Raw genomic sequence first — 17680 nt, 5'->3', positions numbered from 1 at the left:
GATGTGTTTGTGTCTTTGATAAAGTCTGTTGATTGTAGAGTCACACAGTTTCTTCAAAGTCTTTAGTTTTCCAGGCCTGTGGCAAGAAGTAGTTTGTAAACCCCTAAATAATATCTACATTCCTGCATTGATTATTCATAAAATGCAGTCTTTTGTTACAATAATCAATATGAACAACACAGATCAGTGTATTTTTTTTATTGAATACATATTAATCGTTCACATGCGGGGTGAAGAAAGGTGAAAATACTAGATTCTCTTTCATAAGACTTTTTAGCAACTTTAAACCCCACAAATCTTTTTCAGTTTTTCTATATTTATGATATGTTTTTATGACACCATGTCAATATTCCCTTCTGTTCTCTCCCAGTCCTAAAATAAACACATGCTCCAGATGTAACCTAAATTGTAGCTTCCAGAGAAGTACTTCAGAAAAACCAATGGGAAAACAACTTTGCATTAGCCTTTTGATTGTTCTTTTCTCTTCGTGTTTATTTGTGACGTTTGATGATTCTGAACAGTTCTGGACATTCGTTAAGACGAGATATGAAAAGCATACTTTAGATACGGCTAAAAACAAATAACGTCGGTTATGTTTGTGTATGGCTATTACAGCCCAAGTTTAGGAAAAATACATATTTCGCCTTTTTGAAGAAAAACCAGCGGATTCTTTAAGAAAATTGAGAAAATAAATATTAGTATAATATAGAATAAATAAAAATAGATTCACGTTGGGAATTTGTAACGTAATGAAGTACAAAGATTGAACACACAAACCAAGACCATTTTAAAAAATAAATATCACCTTCCTCTCCGCGTAAAAAAGCAACAGCAACAACAAAAGCACAACCTTTCACTTGCAGCATATTGAGTTTTAGTCCACAGACTGTCTCTTTTCAAGTAACACCTGCTGACGGATCACATATCCTTCTGTTTTTTGATGTGTCAGTTTCTTTGGAAAAGTCTAATGATTCCAGAGTCATGCAGTTTCTTCCAAGTCTTTATCTCCAGGCCATAGTCATGATTAATAAAGAAAATCACGCTAGTTTTTTTGAACTTTTCATAATAATAGTTGGAGTACTTATGGTGGTCTTCTGTAATAAATCCATAGGCGTCCACCTGAGGTTGAGCAACAAAGCATTTCCAAGTAATATTCATAATGTATTATTAATATACGTCCAATACATTTACAAATGACAATGAAAATAGTATTTTAAAGGAAAATAACTCGTTTTTTACTTACGATATCACATGTGTGAAGAGCCAAGAACAAGGCAAACGCTCCGTTGGTCGGTCTGTACATTGCCCAGTGAATGCCCTGCATTTGTTTGGATGGCATGAATCTGTTTTTTGGAGGGTTTTTTTTTAACAGAGGTCACTGAAAAGAGATCGATCACACTTAAGATCATTGTACGATTAGACAACGTTGTCACTGAAACATTACCTGTTGCGAACGTATCGAAGGAAGTCGGGGTGAAGAACATAGAATCTACTCTCGTTAAACTTCCCTTCGAAATATTTCAGTGGCCTATGGAAAAATAAGCTGTTTTATTTTTAAAACCGACGACTATTATAGTAACACATTTTCCAGCCCTCATCATTCATCGTTCGGGACGGTTTGAGACTGTACCTCACGCCCTTGAAGGACCCGTTGCTTTCTTTTCCTTGCAGAAGGCCTTGGATCCACTCAAAGTCTCTCAGGCCTTCAGGGATCATTACATATTTGATACCCTATTAAAGAGATGTATCGTTTTTTTGATCAAATAAATATCACAAATCACTTAACCTCAAATTGTTGAATGACAGTGTATGTTGTGTAGCGTATTAATATAAATAATTCTCAAAGAAGAGCCCAGCAGCACAGTACAGAATGTATTCTTTTTAAGACAGAATCCAGTGTAGAATATACTGACCTCATCTTGCGGAATACTGTTAAATCCGTACTTTTTTAACGTCAGAATGTTGGTATATAAAGAAAAAGCTGTATGCACATAGACCGATGTTCTGTTCCCAACATCCTCCTCGTAACCTTGAGTAACAGCCCCGTTCACTCTGTTTCAGATCACACACAAGTCCTCAGATAGCGGCGTTATAGGCATTCAGCATTTCATTCAGTTGTCAGCTATATTTCTCACAAAGCTAATTGTATTTGAAAACTTCGACTTGTTATAACTCTTACCGAAAAACATAATCATGGGAATCTATCTCTTTGCCCATCTTTGAGTTATTGAGAATGCCACCAGAGCCCACAACAGCGCAGCGGATACAGCCATCCTTTGAACTCTCAGGCACGGGCAGTAATATCGAAGACTCGGGCTTTGGTATCAAATCCACTGCACTTTTGACCTCTTCAGTGCGAGAAAATAATGCACAAAAACAATTTAAAGTGCATAGTAGGGGACAGTATACGTCATGCAAAGAAACAGTTGACCCAAAAATAAAATTAGCTGAAGATGTTCTCATCCCTCAGGCCATCCAAGATGTAGACGAGTTTGTTACTTAATTTAGCATTAGATCATTTATTCACCCGTGGATCCTCTGCAGTGAATGGGTGCCGTCAGAATGAGAGATCAAACGGTTGATAAGAATATCACAAGCAATCCAAATGGCTCCAGTCTGCTAAATAATTCAGCTTTATAATTCGTAATAACTCTTCACCACCTCTGATGTCCTCTAACATCAAAATCTAGACTTATTTGCTGAGAACCTTTGCTAGCCGACTAAGCTTGTAAATAAGCAATGTTAATTTGTACAGGAAATTTAAAACATGCAGCTACATTCACAACATGTTAATTAATGGACTGGAGTTGAGTGGATTATTGTGATGTTTTAACAGCTGTTTGAACTCTCATTCTGACGGCACCCATTTACTTCAGAGGACTGTTGAGAAAGTGTCCAAAAGTATCCAAATCTGTTTTAATGAAAAAAAAAACTCTTGGATAGTCTGAGGGTGAGTAAAGTTTTACAAAATTTCATATATATATATATATATATATATATATATATATATATATATATATATATATATATATATATATATATATATTTATTTATTTATTTAATTTTTTTTCATTATTATTTATTTATTGCCAGTTTTGTGCAATCAACAGTGTTTGTGGCCTAATGCTTATATTTCAAAAAAAAAAAAAAAAAAAATTGTTTTGGGGTTACAACGTCATAACCAAAAATTATGTAAGTTACATTTAAACTCACAAAAAAAAGAGTAAATCAGTGTTTTGTTTAGTTTAGTTTTTCTTTTTTTTTTCAAACTAATGTTAACACATATAATGTTTTTTAACTGCAGTACTGAAAGAGTGAATAATTAAATTAGTTAATATGTTTATTGACCGACGGACCACTTTGCTACATGGATTATAACAAAAATAATCTTTTGACTGTATTTTTTGCATTATTTCATGTCAAAAATGCAAACATTAGTTTTTAATCTTTTCAAAATTTCTATTTATAACAATATAATAAGTAGAGTAAGACAAATAAGTTTACAATACTGTTAATAAGAAAATAATGTGGTTTGAAATTGAGGTTTTTAGATGTTTAATGACACTCAGATGTGGCACGAGTGCAATTAAAATTAATAAATTCATGTGGAAATTAATGTTTTAAATATACAGTTTTTAAAAGAGAAATATTAAGATTTAAATAACTGAAATTATACTCTAAAAATGAAACTGAAACGGTAAGTGAATTCATTCAATTGATTCGTTCGAACAGCTGATTGATTCAGAAATGAAGCAAGTGACTGTCTTTGTGAATGAGTAATAATGAATCACTGGATTCGTTCAAAAACGCCCATTTTATACGCGAATGAAACTCTGCTGTGTTTGCATTAAGAGCCGCGTCTGAGCTGTTACTTTATTTAGAACAATTTTTGTTAATGATATAGAACAAAATGACTGATATGTTGTATTAAATCTATCTCAACTCCCTTAATAATTGCTAAAAGCCGTGTCACTCTCCTTATCGCGGTCCGTGGACGCGCAGAAAGTCAACACACGAAGTTTAAAACATGCATTCTTCCCTATTGTCCCTAAATGTAGAGTTGGACTTGATTTTGTTCCGTGGGAATTGATTGGATTATTGTTCGCTGTTGCGACAGATCACTGCACATCATCAAAAAAAAGTTCTATCATTTTCTTCTATTATTTATTTATTTTTATTTTTTAAATATGACGTGCATTAATAAATCCTTTATGATAAACACTGAAATATCCGATTTTTAAAAAAATGTAATTAGTAAAAAGGGAAAAAAATCAACATTATGCCACAAACGCCATCGATTTAAAGGAACAGTTCACCCAAAAATTCCGTCCTCATTTACTCACCCTTAAGTATTAGATGTCAGTGGGGTCAATGTTGACCCAGAACGGCCTGCTTACAAACTTTCTTCAAAATATCTTCCTGTGTTTGGCGGGAACAAAGAAATTCACACGGTTTTGAAACTACTTGAGGGTGAGTAAATGATTACAGGATTTTCATTGTTTTGGGTGAACTATTTCTTTAAGCTTGCTCCGAAGCCGTAATGCTTCATTAAGCAAACAAAAAAGAGTCACCAGTTTCCATTGTTTGCAGTGCTAAACTCCAATGACATCAAGCTAATAGTAACATTAAGAAAAGGACCTGCTGCTCCCCTTTCTCAAACACATGCAGGATCCCACACACCCATATCACACCGAATCTTTCATTCGCTTTAGGTTATCACCAGTGTACTTGTATTCCATGAAGCCGAAGGGATTGTTGAAGTGTGCTAAACGATTCCATTCTGTTATGTTCAGTAGACCTTTGTACAGCCACAGCTGAATGTCAGGAAGAAAAGCCTCCTTGAACTTGGGATCCTCTGTGTTTTGAAGGGACTTTGGACAGGTCTACGGAAAAGGTGTTTTTTTTTTTTTTTTTCAGAGGATCAAACCGGCTGAACAACTTCACAGAGAGAGAATGGTATTAGAGAAGAAGAAACTTACAGGTTTTCTCGCTTTACTGCTTCGCAAATAAAGATCTTCAAAATCCCACGCTGGAAGTTTTGTAAAATTTTTCTTATAAAGAACCGGAAGAGGTGTTACGTCGACTTCTCGCTCGGTGGAGTGAATGAATCTTTCAGTTTTGTACAAACTAGTAGTTCCAAGTTGTGATAAAATGAATGCAGAGATGATGACAGTTTTGCTAATTAGGAGGAAAACGTACAGCACAAGACAGGAATCAACTTTCTGTGGCAATCCATATATCTCAATATATAATAAAAAAACAGTAATAATAAATGTATACAACAGTCATAGGACATCCTACTTGCACCTACAGACAAATTTAAAATATTGGCAAAATATGCACTCATTTTCTTACCCGTGAAACTGTTCAGAGAGATGCATCCATAGCACTAGATAGAGCACCGCGCAACAAGTCAGAATCAGACTAATAACACCCCAGGCTTTCTGCATATTTCATGACCAATTTTCGCTCGTGTCATCGGTCTGCTCCCAATCATGCGAGAGATTGACTCTTTTATAATCTGCCTCTTCAAATTTATTACATCATCAACCGGGTGTTTATTTCTGGATTACAGTCCGCCCATTGCTACGAATGATCTATGACCTGCACAGATCTATAAGCGCCATTTAAACACGGCTCATAAATATTACAAATGTAAAGAAAAAGTCTTTTTTTATTCATTAAAACAAAAACATGCACCGTTTGTCTATTTATCATACTAGTAACTTAAAGAGTCAGTGTCAGTACGTGAGAGTCATTTTAGCTGATTTAGGATTTTATTTCAGTTTAATTCATACTGCATTTAACAAGGAATTTGAACTGACATGCGCCATAATCATTACAGCAAGAGAATAAAAAGAATGCAAAAAGGCTACTACTGAATTGTCTACTAAACCCGTGACTGCTTCTATTGTGCATAACAATGAAGAATAAATACATATATACACGTCTGAGTAAAAAACTGAAGTTACTGATTTCGACTCGCCTTAAAATGGTTTTCTGCATCTATGATCTACATATAAGCGCACTGTCAAATAGAGTAAAGTTTAAGCTGTTCTTGTAAATCACTCTCTGTCACCTCACCGAACGTGTCTTGTTTGTCTCTGAGCAGCTGGAAGATGGCAGCTAACTGCTCTCGCTGAACCCTGAAACAAAACACATATATTTTATTAAATACGTGTCACAGATGCTCAGTCTGTAAATTATTTAGCGCTGCCAAAAGATTCATTGCGATTAATCTCATCCAAAATAAAGGTTTGTCTTTACATAATGCGTTTTTACTGTGTATATTTATTATGCGTGCGTGTATATATGCACACATTCATAAGTATATAATATATATATATATATATATATATATATATATATATAATATATATATAATATTAATATTTACTGTACAAACATTATGTAAACAAAAGCTTTTATCCTGCATGCGGTTGATCGTGATTAATCATCTGACAGCCATAAAATCATTACAGTTGGGGTTGCAAGTTTAGCGTGAAAAGTTAGTCACTACTGGATCAAATATAAAAAAAGACTGGAAAACCACAGAATGTGCAGGGCCTGGACAACTTGTAAAAAACTTGTCAAAAACTGTACATTTTTGAATGGGGTCATTTTTTATAAACCCAGTTGTTATTTTGTCTTGTGGAACGTGATTTTTAGCATATTATTCGTCATATTATTAGCATTTTGCAGATTCTGCAAGATCAATCTTAAGATTTTTGTTAATGTCTAACATACATACATATATATATATATATATATATATATATATATATATATATATATATATATATATATATATATATATATACATACATATGTATGAAGCTGACTGCTTGAAAGTTGAAAGACGTTTTACTGCAGAAGCCATCAAGCGCCCTTGTTGTTTGAAAAGTCTATTTTAACAAATCAGCGCACTGTATTCAGGTCACAGGGTGACAAGTCAAACTTCATCAAACTAGATGAACCCGTGATCTATTGCATGCAATCATCCATACACTCTAAGATCACGACAACAGCAGCCTCTGTCAGGCATCTACATTGTCATCTGAGGAGACTGCAAAGATTAAACAAGTGTTTCTTTTTACTCTACAACATGAAATCTGGAGCTATCTGCTTTTGCTATAAAACACAATGTAGAACTTCAATTTTGTAAATTATCTGTTTGTTTAAGCTATTATTTCTTAAAACGACTCGATATATATTTGCAAAGTGATAAAACGGTATAAATAAAATAATAAATAAAATGTGCACAGTTAAGTTAAGAGAGGACAATGCAATATTTATCTTATCCAATTATTTATTATCTTATCCAAATAATAAACTCACATTCATGCGGGGTATGACGTACTTATCCGGGTCTAAAGGAACAGTTGGCAAACAGAAAACGAGACTAGCTCGAAACCTTCGTGTAATAGTGAGTTTACGTAACATGATCACTGAAGTGTTACAGCATATACTGTTCAAACAGAACATATCTTTTGTTTACCTATTTGAATAATCAACAAATGGCATGTGATAATGCAAATAGGAGCGCATTTAAAACTATGTGAAACTACAATCTTAAAGTGAACGTGACTAACAACTGTTTGCAGACTATTAAAGACAATTTATTTTAAAATATTGGTTATGGGTGGAGTGAAAACGTTTTTGTTTGTAAGGGTAATGTATCATCAAGATATTACAACACATCCTGTGCCTCTCTGAGAACAAACTAGAAAAGCAAAATACAAAGCAAACAAGGGTAAGACTAGATTAATGAACCTTGCTTTTTAGACGTGAGGCATTAAACTTAAAAAAAACGTGGCAGCAATGATGTTTAATGCTACGAAACGCTTCTATTTGACGAACGTATTTTTTTTTTTTTACTTTAATGCAACGGAAACGTTTTCAACACTTTCAAAAAGTTTCTTGAACCAAATCATCATAATATAATAATAGAATATAATGAGTATAAATAATAAAAAAATACAAATAGTTATTTAAATTTTAATAATGCTTACTTACTGTACTGTTTTTGTTTTGTTTTGTTTTGTTTTTTCAATAAAATAAATCTGGAGACTTCTTTAAAAAAATTAAAAATTAATATAAAAATATAATAATAATAATAAAAAGCCAGGCATCCTCTTGATACTGGTTAATGCATTCAATTAATCCCATCCAAAATAAAAAAAATTGTTTACATAATGTATATGTGTACTGTGCAAATTTACCATGTGTATATATAAAGAGACACATACAGCATATACTTTAAACACATTCACATGCATTCACATATTTACACAGCACACACACGTATATTATGCAAAAAATATTTTTTTGGTTATTTATTTACTGTTTCGACAGCATTAGTTCTTTATATCCAACAGCACTTTAGCAAGGATCGCTAAAATTACAAAGTTGAGAAAAAAAATCACCTCTGCTCTTCCTCCAGTTCTTCTCTGGTCATCATCTTCTCAAGCTGGCAGGTCCTCAGCATCCCAGCCATGTATCTCAAAGGCTTTTCCTCAGCATCTATTTCAAAATGGAAGGCGCGGTCGTGACAAACTTACTTCTGAATGTAGCTGAATTTTTAAGAATCTTCATATTAAATCAGCCTTCTCAACAAATTAGCATTGGCATGGTTCTAGGGCATTTTTTAACATCTTCATTTTTAACACTGACCCACTTATGTGACACGAACAGGTGCGTCGGGCAGGGGTTAACTGTGAAACATAGTTTGTAGTGCCCCAAACATGATTGCAGTCAAGAGGACATGATGCATGTATGATATCTCAATACGTATTGAGTGCTATCACGAGACCTGTGAAGACTTTAGCATACTTTTAAAAACAGCAGCTACTGTGACGAGCATCTTGAGGAACAATCAGCGTGGCCCTGGAAACGGACGAGGAGCACCTGGCTGCACCTATCACAGGCTGATCGGTCGCACCTGCACCTCGGTTATAAAAGCCACACGAGGCACACCAGAAGACTGCATGAGGATAGGAACTAATGTCCTTCCTCTTATTCTTCAGACAGCAGCGTGTGACCGGTTGAAGCACCACAAGGGAACACCGAGAGCACAGTTTGGACTCGAGCACTATTATCACATTTAATTGTAATAAAACCACCCTCCGGGGTTTTATTTTTGAGCTCTCCGTGTCGTGTGATTCTTCACCCCTTGGTGAACTTATGGAAATTAAATAAGTGATATAAATAAGGGCAAACTGATTGTAATGTTTTGGATGCTTAACTGCTATTAAATAAAAATGTACCATAGTTCAAATTTATATTAAATGCAATTACTCCTAAACCAATCCAATTACACAAACATTAAAAACAATTATAAAATTAAATAATTAAACTTTAAAATAAAATGATAAAATACAACTAATAAAATAAAGTATAATTTAAAAAAATTAAACATGAACAGTTTAATTTGTCTTTTATAGCTTGTTTTCCTTATCTGGTTATTTATTTGAAAATTGATTTTTCTTCTCTTTGTAAGTGACTTGTGATAAAAACTTCTGCTTAATAAATACAAATGTACCTTTTTTCTCATGTAATTTTTCATTAGTATTTCATAATTGCTTCTATTGTCTTTGAAATACGGTTGCTGAATGTCCTGACGAGCATTTATGCTAAAATATACTTTAATGTAACTTCACTGAAACTTGTCTTGTTTTTAAATGAATTATAATGACACATTTGTAACGATGAAGTGGCCAATAGTACATTTGACATATTTACATGTAATATCAGATAACACTACAGTTTAAACTGCAATCACGTACTTTACATGTGCTTTAGTATATTAGTCGACAAATCAAAAAAAAGAGCACAGTACTTTTTACAGTATGTCAAAAGATCATTAAATGATAACGCTTTGCATAAAACCATCTGCAAAACGACTTAATGTAAATGTAAACAATCATTCAGAATGTACTTTTGGCTTGACATTGTTACAAAGTGTACACGTTTAAAAATCTAGTCATAAAAGTGTTTCTTTACATACACGTAAGCGGCTTTTCTTAAATTAGCCTTTTAATATTTTAAGATTTAATGTTAATATTAAGATTTAAGCTTAATTCCTTTAGATATTGATTGAAGTAGCATCTGTGAATATGTTTATATTCACAATCAGAGGTTTATAAATACTTTAACATAACGTACTTATGAAACAATAACCCAAAAAGCATTTTCTGCTATTTGTGATAATAAACAATAATAAGACTGATTAACAGAAAAGCAGTAAAAATGTTGTTATTATTAATACTATAATCATCATTTTTATACCAGATGAGTGAGCATAATCCCTCAGGGCATTCCTTATCCCAGACTCCGAGGAATCCTCTTCCTGACCAGTGGAAGTGGGAACTGGAGAATCTGACTGGGAAACTTTTTCCACATTATCCGAGTTTGAATCCTAAAGAGAACATGGAAAGAACAAATGGTTCGTTGGAGAACCATTTTTTTTTTTTCATCGGTCTGTCATTTTCATTTGGGTTGTAAACAATCACAAAGGCACACATAAAGCAGCACGAATCCTTACCTTTGCGAGTTTAGTTTCATCTTTGGCTTTGAGGCTCTTCGCATTAGATTGCGGCTGAACGTCCTGTTGATTGCTTTCATTATGTCGTTTTTCACGACACTGTGAGGAACCTCCAGGATCTGGACCGGCTCTCTCCTCCACAACGGCGCTAGTTTGATGGGAGCACTTCGACGGCGCGGGAGTTTTATTTCTTCCCAGAAACACCGCTGCTACTGTGATTGCAAGAAACGTAAACAGCATCGCCTGGAAAAATAAATCTGAGGTTCCATCCATCTTATCTATGAAATAACTTTCTTAGCGTGCGTTTATTATTAACTAACGCTGACGTTGGCGTTTTATTGTCTTCTGACGCGCACGTTTTAATAAATGCATACTTCAACAACAAGCGGCCGCCACGAATTCTGTCTACACCTGACTCACAGATACGTTCGTGCAGAATTTTACACTGATTTTTTGGAGCTACTCAGAGCGGAAGTTCTTATTTCAAAATAAAAGCTTTGAAAACAAGCAGTCCAAAAACAAAAATCTTCAAAAAAAAAAAAAAAAAAAAAAAAAAAAAAAAAGCATGAGGCATGTCAAAAACATGCCTGCCTTCTCAGTATACATATGGGTGATTTTATACTTGAGGGTACTTTTGGTGTCCGAAGTTTGTTATTGTCAAAGGTAGCCAATGTTGACAGTAGTGTAACAGAATTGACAGTTTTATTTTAAGAAGTTATATTAAGAAGTTTTTAGATTAACATATTTCAGAGGCAGTACAGTTACTTTTCAGTGCTTCAGATCTTATCAGTGAGTTAAAGTGGCATCATTTCATGTAACTTCTGAGAGATGACAAAATGTGGTTACAGAGTTGATTTTTTATTTTTATAATAATTTAATGTTGTAGATTTAAGAAAGTAACTATTTGGGGCTTTTATAGTTAACTAAAATGTTGCAAAAGAAAAGAAAAACACTGATACGTGAAAAAATAAACTGACTAACTTGGACAAGAAGAAATCAGAGTTTTTAGCTATTTAAGACACTTTTAAAAAAAATTCCTATATTGTTATGGACTGTTACATCTTGTAAGTCATAGAAATGAGTAAAGAATAATAATAAATTAATAAATAAAATCATTTGAAAAAAAAAATTAATTTGAACAGCAAATGTACCCGCAATTACAGAATCATCCATACATGAATGAATGTGATACGGAATATTTAAAGAACATATTTAAATGTTCAGTTATTGCCTTTACCTTATCCTGCAATCCTGTTTAAAATATTTCTAAAGTAGAAATGTTAATATTTATTTCCAAAAGTCTAAAAATACATTTTCACTAGCCATTCCTTTAATAATGGCATATCCATCACTGCTATTATTGCCTCAAGAACATGGAAACCTTTGGAAAATATAATCTGTTGACTTTTCTTAAAATGCCTGAAAGTGTACAACTCGAGTCATTAGCTCAGAACATTTCCTTACATCAGCCAATACTTGTCTGATTTGCATAATGAAAATATGTTTGCCTTTAAAAACTAATGGTTTAACAGGATCATTTATCTGTTTTCAGCTGCACAAACATGTTATTTGTCTAGTACGAACTACAAAGAGTGTAAATAAATTTGACACCTTAGATTGTAAGAAAAAGTAGCCTTATCAGCTTTTACGTCTATGCATCAACCCCGTTATTAATCGTTTTAATGATGCGGAAATAAGTTGTTGTTCTTGTGTTAATGCCAAAGTACTGTATAAAAGACCAGTGCGGTTTGCTGTAGATTTGTGCATCAGTTTTAGCCAACATACGGGCCAGAAGCAGAACCATCACAGAACCAGAAAAGGTAGGTCTGAATCCATAGACATTCAGCTGTTTTATTGTCAGTATTGCTGATGTTTAATATATATTTTTCTCTTCTGGTTTGAAGTATTAAAGGAGAAATGAAGGTTGCATTTGCACTGGTTTTGATATGCCTGGGCAGTGCGTGGTCATGCGCTGGATCCCAGCCTCTTGATAGCAGGTGAGAAAATAATTAAGCATTATCAGATCATTTTCAAATAAAAAAACGTACATTTTTTATGCATATGAACATGTGGTTACGTTTTACAATAAAGTTCCATTTGCTAACAGAAATAGTTAAAGTAATAGTTGACCCAAAAACGAAAATTGGCTGAACGATTACTCCCCCTTCGGAAAGAGATAAACTTGTTAGCTCATGGGAAGAAATTTAGCATTGCATCACTTGCTCACCAATGAATCCTCTGCAGTGAATGGGTGCCGTCGGACTGAGAGCTGATAAATGCAATACAAAAATGCAGTACCCAAATGTGTAAACAACAGAAGATGATGCTCTGTTTGTTTCGCAAATGTCACTAACAGCTCACCAAATGAGATCCAGAAGTTTAATCGCCGTTACGCTGAATCAACCATTGCGAGTGACATCAGCAAAATCGTGGATTCGATGGTTCAGAAGAACTTTGTTAACTTTCTGCTCAATCAGAGGGAGAAGAAAAGCGAGTAAGTTTGGGGAAATGGGCAGCATGTATGTTACTGTATTCAGATTTTATAAAGTAACAGGCAGGCATCTGATTCTCGATTCTACAGACCAACTATGGAAGACACCCGCATCTTCAATGACCTGCTGAAAAAAGAGTTTGTGATGTGGATTCAGAGAAAAGGCGATGCATTCAAGTAAGCTGCCTTCTGCAAGTGAGACTAGTTGTGATGAACCATGTATTCTTTCTATCATACATTGCATGTAAGGTAAAACAATTTGAAGAGTTCTTTTTTTGTTTGTTTTCATTTTGATGAGTGCAGCTCATGAAAGTCAAAAATGTATAAAAATATTACAATATTTGCATTTAAGGTTCATTAAATGACCATTCCTACAGTATAAATTCCAGATATCTCTTTCTCTTTGACATCACTTTAATGTGGAAGACTTCTGGCTTGGCATTGGTCCAGAAGACAATCATAGACGTCCTCCACAAAGGCAGTAATCACAGTTCATTACTGACAGGGGTGGATGTTCACAGAGTGCTGTATCAAAGCATATTAAATGCAAAGTTGACTGGAAGGTAGAGATTGCGCAGGAAAAGGTGCACAAGCAACAGGGATGACCACAAGTTTGAGAATACTTTCCAGCAAAGCTGATTGAAACACTTGAGAGGGCTTCACAACGACTAGACTGGATTCAGCGCATCAAGAATCACCCGCTCAGACATCTTCGGGAAAAGGTCTACCAAGACACTTGTCAGAAGCATCTTACCTGAGCTAAGGAAAAAAATAACTAGACTGTTGCTTTGTGGTCCTCTTTTCAGATAAAAGTCAATTTTGCATTTGATTAGGAAATCATGGTCAGGAGTCTGGAGGAAGACTGGAGAGGCGCAGAATCCAAACTGTTGAAGTCCAGAGTGAAGTTTAAACAGTGATTCACTGGTGTTGATCCATTGTGACGTACGCTGGTGTTGGTCCATTGTGTTTCATCAAGTCCAGAGTCAATGTAGTCTGCCAGGAGATCTTGGAGCACCTTATGCTTCCATCTGCTGACAAGTGAAGCTGATCTCATTTTCCAGCATGATAATTCTGTGCTTGATTTTCCAACCAGTGTGCCTGACGTCAACCCCACGTGGAATCTATGGGATATTGTCAAGAGAAAGATGAAAAACAGCCAATCCAACAATACAGATGAGCTAAAGGCTCTAGTGTCTCAGAGGAGCCACAGGCCGATCACTTCCATGCCACTCTTCACTGAGTTTTTGTGCTAAAGGAGCCCTGAGGACATAATGAACATACTTTAATGAATGTAAACGTTTCTGTTTTGCAAAAATTTTAGGTGATCTTTCTTAGGAAATACTCTAATATTTTGAGATACTGGATTTTTGCCTTTCATGAGAGCTCTAATCATCAAAATTAAAGCAAAACTTTAAAATGATTTTCTTTACATGTAATGAATCTAAAATATATGAAAGTTTTACTTTTTCACAATTACAATTAACTTTTCCACCATATTTTTTGAGATGAACCTGTATTTTTCTTCTTGTCCAACAGGAATCAATAACCTGCCTCTAAAGCGTCTTGAAGAACAGACCGGATTCAAAATTGATTTGAAATGTTTAGATAATCATTGTAGCCTACTGAGTGTCATCTAAATTATAATGTCTTAATTACAATTAAATTGATTTTCAGAATTATAAATTGTGGTTTGTACTTTATTAGCAGAAAATTTTGACATTCTGTAAACATTCACAAATGTTTATAGAACAAGCGGGAACCCTGTAGCTTTCTCTATTTCTGTTTTATTAATTGATAGAAAGTCTGAGGTCTTCTCAAGCCGTGTGGCTGACCCATCTAATATTGCTTTTATAATAATAATTTTTGATCAATGACAAACAACTAAATCAGTGCTGCAGTCCTCAATGCAACAGCCCGTCCCAACTTTACTTTCACGAGTGTCTGCTGAACTGTTAGGAGAGGTAGAGATGTATCTGCTATATTTAAAGATGTCTGTCAATGCAAGCAAGTGTCATTTGGCCGGTACTTGTCGGAATGTGATGAAGGGTTGATCTGTTTTTTCAGTTTATCGTTATTTACAGACCTCCTAAATACGTCTTTGTTGAAAAGTTCACAGAACTGTTATCAATGACTTCCTCGGAGGTACCTCAGATTTACTCATCAGTAACATCTCATCCATTGTTATTAAGGATGTAGCCCGGTCCTCACTATTATGTGAAATATATTCAACACAAAACATATTTGCACCATGGGGAACATAGGGGGCTTGACGTGTAAACCTCGCCATGCAAATGGATTTTAAAAAACATAAACGGTGTAGACATGTGTACACTCTCTGGGCCTTGAGTACACACTACTTCTTTGATGTGGAAGAACTGATGAAGTAAACTGCTCATTTTATCACAGATATCCAGATATCATTATCATTACTAGAATGGTAGGACATCTAGAGGTGAACATAAGAAGCTACAGATGAAAAGGCCACATAATAAATATACAATAAAAGGAAGTGATCCTTGTCTTCCACCACTCGTATGTGTTTTCAGTGCTCAAAGGGATCTGTACTGTATGACCTGTCGAACCCATTGTGTTTTTTGATGAGCAGGTGTTTTATAGATGGATCACTGACATACTGTACAGTACATTTTCTCCTTTTTTTCTGATTTTCATCTTTTCTTTCTTTGCCAGTCTACAAACAAGGCTTTTGTATTGTTTGGGTCCAACCAGATTCAACCCTACAATCATTTTTCTCCCTCTCCTATGATTTTCAGGCAAATCCTCTTCATCCTTGTGCAGTGCTGATGTCCATCCAAGCACAGTCTTTCTTTCCTTTTTTGTCCTTCTGCTCCTTCTCTTAGATGCTCAACCATCAATGGTTCTGCTACAGCAGAGAAAATGGCCGTGTTTAATCATTAGAGGGTGTTAAGGAGCTATCTCAATGGCTTTCCTGCTGAGGAACTTGAAAATATTTTGGTATTCAGACTTCTCTTCCTAAATCATCAGCAACCGCAGTGAAGAAATCTAATATTTCCAGCTCGGCTAGAGATTCCTAAGAGCCTCTATTTTCCTCCATCTCTGTATCTTCTGGATGGATCTGAATGGGCTCCTCCTGAATGTGCTACTAGGTTGCCCATACCATGTCTTGTCTGTACTGTACTTCTGCTCTTTCAAATGAAATGTTTGTTCTGTTTATAAAAGTTCAGTTTACATTAATCATCTTTTGAGCTAAGGGCACATACTGACAGCTTTTATTGACCGAGTCACTCATAAAGTGACACGATCAGTGGTGTAGCAAGTTGGCCCCGGGTCCACGCACAAAAAAACATGTTAGTCTCATGGGCTGATGAGATAAGAATGAGCAAAGATGAAGGAGATGAACCAAGGAGATGAACCAAGACTACTGAACAGAAAACAACTGAGAGAAGTAAAATAAGGATAATTAACAATACACACCTGAACATAATGATCAAATCAACATAATGACTTACTAAGACGTCATTAAAAGAAAGAGTCCTGGTAAGAAGGGTTCTGAATGTCTCTTGCCTCTCGTTGGTTGAGTTTACAGTTAAGGATCAGTGGATAATGTACATGTTCTCCTTGAGGGATTATTGACACGTTTCTATGTAGTTTAGTAACTCCACTGTACTTTACCTGGTGATTGACAAGTTTGCACTCAGCTTCACGGGCAGATGCCCCCCAGCAGAACCTGGCTTTGCTGAGTGAGACATGTTTCTGGATCAACATCTTTGTTGACCCTGGAACAACATTGCAATTAGCCAATCAGATTTGAAAAAACAGTTTCTAGTTTTTGTGGAGTTTAGACTTAAAATCAGTGTTTGGCGCTTGAGCATCAGTGTCATTCATCTATCATTAAATAAGCGTTGTTCATGGCTAAGGCTTAGGTGTAGAGATAAGGTCAAGACTAAATTGGTCAAAGACACACTGTTATAAATGCAGGTAGATTCGGTTTAATTTCCTACTGTTGCTATAAACCATTAAATCTCATTTTAGAGAGAATAACCACCCTGCCCTCCTGCTGACCCCGCTCTTCATTAGTAATGATTGTTAATCACCGTTAAACCATATTTATGAGCAGATAGATATCAAATACACATTAAAGTTCATACGAATGCATTAAATGCAATAAATTCAGAGATGAAACTAAATGATTCTTGTGTTGTTGTCTTCAAACTCATGTCTCAATGCAGCACGCAAAGACTAAATAGATTAAACTAAACTATAGTTGACAGGAAACAAAAACAAGTACTCTTTAATGGGGCCCGACATCACTGTAAGCATGTAAATCAATCAGTCAATCAGTGTTTTGAAAAACATCAATAAAACAGCTTGTATATAGTAGTCCTAACAGTCTTAACACAGCATTTACCCCGAAAATGCCAATAATATAACTTTGGCAACGTTTATTTATTTATGTTAAAGTACATGGAATTTACTCATTGATTGCATTAATTCATGCAACATAACACAACGATTATCCGTAATATCCTTGGCTTTAAGGCTTTGGAAATAATGGAAAGAATAGCTTCTGATAGTGGAAAGAATGGAAAGAATCAATGGAAAGAATGGCTTCTGATAGTCTTTCGATAGAGAATTAAAAACGGAAAAAAGATCATTAAAAAGGCGCT

At 34.8% G+C, this 17680-nt stretch overlaps 3 protein-coding genes across 3 annotated transcripts; 1 reads left to right on the top strand and 2 right to left on the bottom strand.

The window, feature by feature from the left end:
* Window positions 1–183: 183 nt before the first annotated feature.
* On the bottom strand, window positions 184–5610 carry st6galnac1.1 (ST6 (alpha-N-acetyl-neuraminyl-2,3-beta-galactosyl-1,3)-N-acetylgalactosaminide alpha-2,6-sialyltransferase 1, tandem duplicate 1). The gene is made up of 9 exons (XM_043253355.1): window positions 5356–5610; window positions 4980–5178; window positions 4721–4883; window positions 2180–2348; window positions 1914–2052; window positions 1631–1731; window positions 1445–1528; window positions 1244–1343; window positions 184–1119 (listed from the first exon to the last, which is right to left on the bottom strand). The coding sequence occupies exons 1-9, from the start codon at window positions 5448–5450 to the stop codon at window positions 946–948; spliced, it is 1224 nt and encodes a 407-aa protein (XP_043109290.1). The 5' UTR covers window positions 5451–5610; the 3' UTR covers window positions 184–945.
* Window positions 5611–5755: 145 nt separating this feature from the next.
* LOC122355280 (matrix-remodeling-associated protein 7-like) lies at window positions 5756–11020 on the bottom strand. Its single transcript, XM_043253378.1, has 4 exons — window positions 10544–11020; window positions 10288–10417; window positions 8427–8523; window positions 5756–6146 (listed from the first exon to the last, which is right to left on the bottom strand). The coding sequence occupies exons 1-4, from the start codon at window positions 10814–10816 to the stop codon at window positions 6032–6034; spliced, it is 615 nt and encodes a 204-aa protein (XP_043109313.1). The 5' UTR covers window positions 10817–11020; the 3' UTR covers window positions 5756–6031.
* Window positions 11021–12258: 1238 nt separating this feature from the next.
* On the top strand, window positions 12259–14717 carry LOC122355288 (gastric inhibitory polypeptide). Its single transcript, XM_043253391.1, has 5 exons — window positions 12259–12363; window positions 12448–12540; window positions 12900–13037; window positions 13125–13211; window positions 14571–14717. Exons 2-5 carry the CDS (start codon window positions 12461–12463, stop codon window positions 14578–14580), a joined length of 315 nt encoding a protein of 104 aa, XP_043109326.1. The 5' UTR covers window positions 12259–12363; window positions 12448–12460; the 3' UTR covers window positions 14581–14717.
* The last annotated feature ends 2963 nt before the right edge of the window (window positions 14718–17680 follow it).

The sequence above is a fragment of the Puntigrus tetrazona genome, chromosome 12 (assembly GCF_018831695.1).
Source record: "Puntigrus tetrazona isolate hp1 chromosome 12, ASM1883169v1, whole genome shotgun sequence".
Classification (NCBI taxonomy): domain Eukaryota; kingdom Metazoa; phylum Chordata; class Actinopteri; order Cypriniformes; family Cyprinidae; genus Puntigrus; species Puntigrus tetrazona.
The sequence above is the reverse complement of the archived record's forward strand: the minus strand, read 5'-3'. Positions and strand labels throughout refer to the sequence as shown.

Excerpts from the sequence above, each read along its gene's own strand:
- st6galnac1.1 (XM_043253355.1), bottom strand. The coding sequence starts at position 5,450 with ATGCAGAAAGCCTGGGGTGTTATTAGTCTGATTCTGACTTGTTGCGCG. Across the intron at positions 4,884-4,979 it reads GCAGTAAAGCGAGAAAACCT|ACCTGTCCAAAGTCCCTTCA; the intron begins GTAAGTTTCTTC and ends CCTTTTCCGTAG. Across the intron at positions 2,053-2,179 it reads TCCCATGATTATGTTTTTCG|AGTGAACGGGGCTGTTACTC; the intron begins GTAAGAGTTATA and ends GATCTGAAACAG.
- LOC122355280 (XM_043253378.1), bottom strand. The coding sequence starts at position 10,816 with ATGGATGGAACCTCAGATTTATTTTTCCAGGCGATGCTGTTTACGTTT. Across the intron at positions 10,418-10,543 it reads ATGAAACTAAACTCGCAAAG|GATTCAAACTCGGATAATGT; the intron begins GTAAGGATTCGT and ends TGTTCTCTTTAG. Across the intron at positions 6,147-8,426 it reads GAACTGGAGGAAGAGCAGAG|GGTTCAGCGAGAGCAGTTAG; the intron begins GTGATTTTTTTT and ends GTTTTGTTTCAG.
- LOC122355288 (XM_043253391.1), top strand. The coding sequence starts at position 12,461 with ATGAAGGTTGCATTTGCACTGGTTTTGATATGCCTGGGCAGTGCGTGG. Across the intron at positions 12,541-12,899 it reads TCCCAGCCTCTTGATAGCAG|CTCACCAAATGAGATCCAGA; the intron begins GTGAGAAAATAA and ends TGTCACTAACAG. Across the intron at positions 13,038-13,124 it reads CAGAGGGAGAAGAAAAGCGA|ACCAACTATGGAAGACACCC; the intron begins GTAAGTTTGGGG and ends TCGATTCTACAG.